At 36.7% G+C, this 9,532-nt stretch overlaps 1 protein-coding gene across 1 annotated transcript; it reads right to left on the reverse strand.

Annotated features, from left to right (window-relative positions):
- Positions 1–115: 115 nt before the first annotated feature.
- Positions 116–8,508, reverse strand: LOC107725824 (saccharopine dehydrogenase-like oxidoreductase). Its single transcript, XM_016535227.1, has 11 exons — positions 8,189–8,508; positions 6,531–6,643; positions 5,638–5,718; positions 4,338–4,467; positions 4,202–4,251; positions 3,966–4,096; positions 3,254–3,371; positions 1,658–1,777; positions 1,503–1,559; positions 1,238–1,422; positions 116–146 (listed from the first exon to the last, which is right to left on the reverse strand). Exons 1-11 carry the CDS (start codon positions 8,385–8,387, stop codon positions 116–118), a joined length of 1,215 nt encoding a protein of 404 aa, XP_016390713.1. The 5' UTR covers positions 8,388–8,508.
- Between the last annotated feature and the right edge of the window lie 1,024 nt (positions 8,509–9,532).

Consider the following 9,532-nt stretch of genomic DNA (forward strand, 5'->3'; position numbering starts at 1 on the left):
CTAAATGTAACTTAGCATGTATAATGAACAGGTAATTTGTTACTTTTCACTAGCATCAGCGCAGGCATTACCGCAGGCATTGGTAATAGAGTCAATGTGTTTACCTTCATGTGCTCTACTCTTCAGCACAATCATAACCATAAAAACTTCCAACATAACAGAAACTCTTTTAAATGTCAAACATAACAGCATTAAACACGAATGGGTCTTTCCCTTCACTAAAAAAAAAACATAAAATAACACTTAATTTCAACATTTACTCTCCTTATCCAGTCCTATGCAAAGTATGCTGGGAACTAGAAATCCACGTCTCCTAGATATGTATACGTAGATGCCTCATTAGCGACTGTTATGGGCCGCTATACGTAAGCCGTCCGCCGTATTCGAAGGGTCAACTTGACGTCATTCACCATAACAGTAACATAAGTTACCAATGTTTCAAAACTTGTAATATTGAGTTAAATACATTTAATAACAAGCCAACACATTCTCACCTGTAGGTTATCCCGTTTCTTTGGAAATTTTAATCCAGGCAGTTTTTACAACCATCGGCTGTGCAGGATTGTGACATCTTCAAATATTAATCGATTATTATGGTGAATGACGTCAAGTTGACCGTTAAAGATGGCGGACGCGTCTACGTGCTTAACGCAGTGGAATGGTGAATCTACCTATACATATCTATGACCTGACTACCCAATTTCCAAAGTTAACAAGACCATTTTGAGTTACTACAACTTCTTTTTTAAAGAAATTCAATTAACGCAGAAATTTGAGTTTAAATTACACACAAAACTAAGTTAATGTACTGATCATTATTATTATGTCAACGGAACTCAACCAAATAATGTTTGCAGCTTAAAAGGTTTAATACAATTATTAAATTAGTATTTTTAACTTGCAACCATGCATTTATTTAAAGGCACAATATGTAATTTTCACCACTGGAGGGCACGTATTCAAAATAAACAAAGAGGCAAAGGCATAGTTTGATGATGCTGTGACTGAGTGTGGAATCATGGGAGTTGTCGGGTAACAGGCCCCTTGAATCATTTTTTAGAGTAAGGTGGCCTTATGTGTGTGCGCTCCGATTTGGGAGCACTACTAATAAAGTTTAGTGAAGTTTTGTTCACAAGTCAACTAAAAACTTTTAATAAATTAAGAGATTTAAGAAATGGTGGTTCATCATCTATACATATATATATATATATACAGTGGGTACGGAAAGTATTCAGACCCCCTTAAAGCAAGCCGAGTCGTACCATACAGTGGAAAAGCACCACAATATGAGGCAGATTTGAATACGGTACCTGGTCCTTTGACCAGAGTGCGGATCTTGCCGTTGGGTTTGCCCTCACTGGGGTCTGAACCTTCAGTGTAACCCTCTCCATGAAAGATGAAACGGAAAGAGGAGCCCTCCATCTGCAGATATCACATTTAAATGAATCAGATCCTAAAAAATAGAGCTGATAGCCTAGATGATGATAATGTGGGTATAATACCTGTTTCCTAGTTGGACCTTCTTTGGAGAAGAAACCAAATGAGAAAAACTCCGGAAACTGCAGACAAAGTATATGTTTAAGATCCACAAACTACAATGTAGGCATCAAATTAAATGCAATATATTGCTTTCACAACATGATATAGTATGTTATACCTTAATGAGCAGATTTCTGCCAAAGCTGAACTTTACAAGGAAAAAGAACATCAATCCAGCGAAGACAAGTTTGAAAATGTTGGAAATACCGCCGACACCAACATATGCCCCGTACTGAACCTGTAAGAAACATACACATAGTGTCAGTACATGTAAAACATAAAACATTTATGGTAATGCAGGTCATTTTACAGTAATGCAGTAATTTTGTTCAGTCTTTAGTAAAGGTATATGCCAAATTTAATTTGATTTTGATGTGAATGAATATGACACAGTCAAGTCAATATGCCTTACTGTTGTATATCTTAGGCCTGTTTACACTAGTGCGTTTTCACTGCGTTTCAGAAATGATCTCAGTCCACACTACACAACCGAAACCGCATGTCACATGACCATTCATGCAGGTACAACCATAGATATGTATAGGTAGATTCCCCATTCGACTGCGCCAAGCACGTAGACACGTCCGCCATCTTTAACGGTCAACTTGACGTCATTCACCATTATAATCAATGAATATTCTAAGATGCCACAATCCTGCACAGCTGATTTTGTAATAACTGCCGGGTTTTAAATTCCCCGAAGAAACGGGATAACCTTTCACAGGTGAAAATGTGTTGGTTTGTGTTTGTATTAACTCAATATTACAAGTTTTGAAACATTGGTAACTTATGTTACTATTATGGTGAATGATGTCAAGTTGACCCTTCGAATATGGCGGACAGCTTACGTATAGTGGCCCATAACAGTCGCTAATGAGGCATCTACGTATACATATCTATGGGTACAACAATGAGCATGATGTTATTGTTTACACGGTCGTCAAGGATACGCAGAGCGAATGTTGGCAGTTACGCTATCGTTTTCAAAAGTCTACGTTTTGGTCCGTTTACACTGAATTTGGTCCGTTTAGACCCCATTTTAGTTTGAAAACTCCGGGGTTGCGTAACCCCGGAGTTTTCAAACTAAAATGGGGTCTGCAGCGTTTTACGCCGGAGTAGTGTAAACGTCAGGCGTAACTGTAGCAAAAGTTATGCGTTTTAAAACGAAAACGCATTAGTGTAAACGTAGCCTTACTCTTGTACATCTGTTGCTTAGCCAATGAAATGTCTTTTCACAAATTTCCAGCAGGTGGGAAAACCCTCATATTGTGTTTTTTTTTTTTTTTTTACTTACTGAACTGCCTTTACTTACATCCTTAACAAGGGAATTACATTGACTTGTGAGAAAAGACTATTGAAAAAACGTCTATGAATTACTGCTTTAATCTTGTTGTTTAATCAGTCAATGTTGTCATTTTTCTAAAACCTCATGCGTTTACTGGTTCAGCTAGTTCAGTTTCAGTCCAGTTTAACTGGTTCAGTGTTGACTTAAACTGACACTCACATTTGTACTGTCCCCTTGCCGCCTTTTCCAATAATTCTATGTGAAAATTATAAGTATGCCGGGTTGTTTATTGATACTGAACTAGTGTTATTTTATGAGCATTTGTAATTATTATTAGTTTTCACTTTATTTCAGTTTTAGTAATTTTAATATAATATTTATATTTTGTTATATACTTCTTTATTTCAATTAAAAGATTGAATGACTTACCGGAGACTCAGTGAGTTCTTCATTTAAGAAGCGCTGGGTCCTTTTAACCACTGATGGGTCAGAACCCATGAAGGGAATTGCATATTGCTGCAACTCGTTACTATAAAACAGCGTGCCCCTGTAAATAGAAATTAATTTTTTGTTAAAAACAGACACGAGCAGGTTAACATTTCACAATATTACTCACTTCCACGACGACTACACATCACGGGGTAACATATTTGCATAATGCCCGCCTATGTTCTACGTTGGCCAGCTGCGAACAACTTCACCCGCCCTCAAACACTGTAGTTTGTTCGTGTGGTAAACATCATGTCGAGAAAATGCAGTGAAAGTAAATTTGTTTTATTTTCACTTCCGAATGATGAGGCTGCAAAGAATCAGTGGTTAAAATTCCACGCTGTACGCGGTAGACCAATCACAACAGACTGGGCCATCTGACCAATCAGAGCAGAGTAAGCTCAAGGAAAGGAGGGGTATAGAAACACTGAACTGCTTCGAATGAATCGTTTGAGAATCATTTGAAAATGAGGTGATATTAAATGCATATTTTGAGAAAACGGAAGCATTTTTTTGACCTTGCATGCATGTAAAACGTATTGAAGGAGACTCTCAAATGAAAAAAAAAAACGTAAATCATGAAAAACCATTATAAATGGACTTCTTGAAATACTGCAGATGAAATACAAATTCTAATGGTTGTCATACACACCTCCTTTTAATTTTAGCCCCCACCACAGGGAGAGGCTTGTGACCGAACTTCTTCCTGAGGCTCCGCAACTTGTTGCCGTCGGCTAAGCCATAGATAGCCGACTGCCAGGTGCCATCATGGATGCAGCCTCCCTGCGGGCACACACCAGAATGAGGGTCAGCTGACACTTAAACAGAGGCTTTTTAAAAATATTGAGTATTTCAGGGTTTTTAAGGTAAAAAAATAAGAGCACCAACCTCTGTCCCTGCACTCGCAGTCAAAAAGCTCTCAATGGATGTTAGTGTCCCTGGTAATGGAATTTAAAAATATATATATATTAATATGCAATTAAGAATATAGTTATATAATATAATAATTACATGACAAACATACCTTTAAACTGGTCCCTGGTGTAAATGACGCCCATATCTGCAGGAATGGAGTCAAAACCACAGCTTCCCACAATGTAGACGCCCTTTTCAGCAGCCTGATCATGGTAGTTTAGCTGCATACGCTCCAGGAACTGCAGCAAATAGAACATAAACAACACTGATTTCTATATTTTGGGTTTGCACTCAAACCAAAATGTTGCTCAAGTCAACATTAAATCAAAACAGACCCAATTTGCTTGATACACATTCCTGGCCTTACAATTCATCATGTTAGTATAAAGAATATGTCTTCACGTTTGACTCAGGAAAGTCACATTATGGAAGTATTGTGAATACTTCATGTTGACTTTAAGGCCGCGTGTCCACCAAAGCGTTTTTAGCCAGCTGAAAACGCCCAGCGTTTTTTTTTATCAGTTGAGACCATAGACTGTATAAAAACATGGACGTAGTGTCCGTGACGTCACCCGTAGGTTCCTGAAGTTGCCGCTTGGTTGAGACGCTGTGGTTTCTATGATACGGAATAACCACTGAAGTAATATGGAAGATGCATCGCGAATGAAATTTTTCTCCAAGCCTTATTTTTCATAATAACATGGTAGTCTGGCAATTCCATCTGGTAAAGAAATAAATACTCGGAGACAAGCAATATTAACTTCTCCATTGATGTTCAGTTCAGTTCAGTCGTAGACTCGTAGTACAAGCAGAGTGTGACGGTTGATTGGTATTAGTCCCGCCCCTCCTCCACTGTGATTGGTCAGCTGACTAAAAAGTGACAGTGATGAGTGCTGCATTTTACCGGGCCACCATTCTTCAACTCTCGGGGCCGAGATAAAACACCAGGGTGCTGAAAAAGACGCTCAGCGCTCGGCATGCTCCTGGCGTTTGAAAAAAATGCAGCGCTCCCATTGAAAACAATTTTAAAAATGCGCTAGCCTCGGGAAAAAAAGCTTTGGTGGACACGCAGCCTAATATTGTTATGATCAATGCCTGTTTATGGTTTTAGTGTAATTTTGATTAATCATGAAAAAAGAACAAAGTGTCAACCGGGCCACCATTCTTCAACTCTCGGGGCCGAGATAAAACACCAGGGCGCTGAAAAAGACGCTCAGCGCTCGGCATGCTCCTGGCGTTTGAAAAAAATGCAGCGCTCCCATTGAAAACAATTTAAAAAATGCGCTAGCCTCGGGAAAAAAAGCTTTGGTGGACACGCAGCCTAATATTGTTATGATCAATGCCTGTTTATGGTTTTAGTGTAATTTTGATTGATCATGAAAAAAGAACAAAGTGTCAGGAAAAAGCACCTGTGGTTCTCCAGAGATATCAATGCAGTGTGTTCCGTTCTCCACACAAGACTTGACAACAGGTTCACCAAAAAATCTGTACTGTAGAAAGAAAAAAGAAATCAAAGTGCTGAATCAATACTATACACTATTTCTTGAGCAGCAAATCAGCATATTAGAATGATTTCTGAAGGATTATGTGACACTGAAGACTGGAGTAATGACGTTGAAAATTCAGCTTTACATCACAGGAATAAATTACATTTTAAAATATATTAAAATATAAAATATTTATTTTGAATTGTAATAATTTTTCACAATATTACTGTTTTTACTGTATATTTGATCAAATAAATGCTGCCTTGCTGAGCATAAGAGCCTTACTGACCCCAAACTTTTGAATGGTAGTGTAAATTAACATTTAAACAATATTCTATGCAATATGTATACTATTGACTAAAAATATCTGGGGAAAAAAAAACTTTAAAATATCTGGGAAAAAAATCTTTACTCCTTTAGATATGACATGACAAAAAACAACAACAACAACAACAAAAAAGTCACACTAGACTTGTCTTTGAGCATACAAAACTTTTTCGCATGAGCTTGCATTTCTGCTCTCGTATGAATGAAAGTCAATGGAATGAAAAGTGTATTGTGACCGACCCTTAATACAAGATCATCTGATGTTCAATGTACAAATGTGATTATCAATCTTGTTTGAAGGACAGTATTGCATAACCACATATAGTCACATACAGTTGCCAGCCTGATGTAGCAAGCTGGGTAAACATTAGGGTGTTACATTGCAAAAAGTCATTTATCAATAGCCTGATGTTTTATGACTAATCAATCATATATATAATGCAGCTCATATATAAGGGATTCTGTGTGCTACAGTCTTGCATACTTACAGGCCCCACACAGCTGAGCACAATAACAGCCTGTTTGCACATGACAGCCAATGAATCTGGATCACTGACATCTGCGACGAGAATATCTACCTCAGACTTCAGCTCCGGCTTACCTGAGAACAAACATTTTAAACATGACTGCTGTTATGCTATTGCTTGTACACTGCCATTATGCAAACCGTGCTGGGTTATGTCTCATATTTAATGCAAACTGATGACTGTAAATTATTAAAGATTATGATTTACTGCATAAATGCAAAACGGTCTAGGCCAAACTCCATGTCATAAATAATTCAGTTGGGTCCACTAAGATCAAATAACTTTCACAAAAAGGAGTCCTAAACAGTCCTATCTTTATTCAGTGGCCCGTCTGGCTAAATGAATTCTATTGAAATCTAAATATAACTCTGAGCAAATGTTCTGCTTGAGCCCATCCACTCAAAGCTACACGATTAAAGGCATTGAATATGTCACTGGAATATAATTTTCCATCAGCTGTTGAGGATTAATTAAACCGTCCCTGAAGACCACCATGACCAAAGAGCCTATTGTTTAAAAAAATGCATACATTATCCAAGCTAAACAATGCAGTGTATGTACTACGCCGAGGCATTTATTTGTCAAAGCAGAAAAGTATCAAGCATTAAAGAGAATCAGTTTGCCACGATGTGAGTCAAAGTCAAGTCCAATCCAGTATAGTTGGGTCAATGCAACCCTTCTAACACTTTCACATCTTTGCCAAGTTTGCAGCTCTTACAGTCTATAATGCTTCCTTTTGTACTTCAGCTAAAAGCATAACATTTAAATACAGATATTTTCAATTAGTCATTCTGCTCAACTATCCTGTAACTCTTTCAAAGATGCAAAACATCAGTAAATATCTCTGAAGAGTGAAAACAAAATTTGCTAATAATAATATTTTACATCTGCTGAGTATTGAGAAAAATGTCCAAACTTTGTTTGCTAAGGTTGTGGAATGCACTTATATATTAGAATGCTTAGAACTGTAACTGTTAAAATATTAAAATATCATGCAACATATTAATTATTAAATAAATAATTTTGTGCTTTTGTCATTTTAAAGTTTTTTTTTTTTGCAGTACTGTTTATATTATTTGTTTTAACTACAGCTAGTAATTTATTTACAGTTTTTAATTTTAGTGTTTCAAACTTTCAGTTGTCAAAATATCTTTTAAGAAAAGATTATTTATGCGTTTAAGAAAATAAATGCATAAATAACCCTGTCATAAGAGTCAAACTAGTTTTAGGTAACGTTAAATGCAAAATGAATATCATTCATAGACATAAATGCATGCATTCATATAAACTCAAAAATAGATGTTTTTTGTTCTTGCAACATATATTGCATTACAAAAAATACCATGGTAACCAGAGTTTTGGCTAAAATACCATACTTAGTAGTTGTTACAGCAGCAATCATCAAATAACGAATGTAACAAGACAAGAACGTTTCGGAAACTTTTTTTTTTTTGATTTTACAGAGCCAAAAATAACTGTACTATGGTATTTTGCAGAAACTAATCTCGGCATGGTTAATTTTGTGGGGTGCAGGCGTATTGAACAGTTATATCAGTTCACTAGATTCAGATGTAGACATTTCAAGCTAATTTAGCATAATTGAAGGAGTCTTCACGCACTGAGAGCTCCGGCGGCCTGCTCCACAACTTTCTCCAGCTTGGTTCTGTTCCTGCCGGCTACGGCCCACTTCAAATTCCCCTTGGGACCCTCGGATGCGGTGCGGGCCACCTCCTCCACCACAAACTGTCCCGTGAAACCAGAAGCGCCAAAGATGATGATATGGTAGGGTCTGCTGGATGAAGTGCTGAACGCCGCCATAACGCTGCCGAGCTGCTGATCGTCCGGACTGACACTGGAAGAGACAGACTGCGATCAGCGAGACGAACACCTGACAGTTGAGCGTCTGACTTCCGTAGCGAGCGGGCTAACGCCTTTCAACTAGATGTGCATTGAAGAGCGTCATCGGTGTGCAGCTTTGTATGCGCACCTTCTGAAATGATCAATAAAATAAATAAGGGAGGAAGATGGATGCCCAGTGGGGGGTTCGTTAAAAAAAGAATTATCCACAGATTTAGAAGTTGTTGTAACTACAGAAACTACGCAGAATCAAGCAAAGATAGTTTGTGTTGCGAAAATAAGAATTGCGTCGATTGTACGCATACAGTACATCTAGAACACAACCGTGCCATACGTCATATAATCTTGTTTTTGATTGGTCTACTCTGTGGGCGGAATGGGGTTTGGGATAAGATTTTTAGGATTACAGTATGATATTTGTGATTGTATGAAACAACGATTTTTACGTATTGGTGTGTTTTTAAATATTTTATGTGGTTTATAATTGGAAAATTAAATTTAATATAATACAAAATTAACAGACACAAATATACACATTCTTTTTATTGTTAATGTTACCTAAATTACATAATTGTTATACATTATATTAATAACAAGATTCTTAGAATCGCAGTAAAATTATCACAATTTACTTTTTATTTAAAGTATGACTATATTTTTAAATATTTTGTTGTTTACACTGTTATATGAATACAATATTAAATTAATATAATACTTAAGTAATATAATTAATACAACCACAATTTCTATTTTTAATGTTACATTAATTACATAATTATTATATTTATTGCCATATTTTGTTTATTCATGTGTTTCATTAGTACAGACTTTATGTAGATAAATAATTTAGTCAATTCACAACTCATTTTCGTCTGTAATGTGACATTTTTGCCAGGATATTCAATGAGAGAAATAGTCATTAAAAAAAGATTTTAATGAATATTTATTGTATTTTAATGATCAAGTCCCTAAATCATAAAAAAAAAAACTGCTTTTAAACTTCATTCAAAATAATACAGAGAGACTCCTCAGGCCCAACAATAAGATTTATTCACCAGCTGGGTTTGGTCAGACATCTCATTGCATCCTCCCCCCCCCCCCCCCCC

This window comes from Sinocyclocheilus rhinocerous, unplaced genomic scaffold (genome assembly GCF_001515625.1).
Source record: "Sinocyclocheilus rhinocerous isolate Xijiao unplaced genomic scaffold, SAMN03320098_v1.1 scaffold1004, whole genome shotgun sequence".
Taxonomy (NCBI): Eukaryota; Metazoa; Chordata; class Actinopteri; order Cypriniformes; family Cyprinidae; genus Sinocyclocheilus; species Sinocyclocheilus rhinocerous.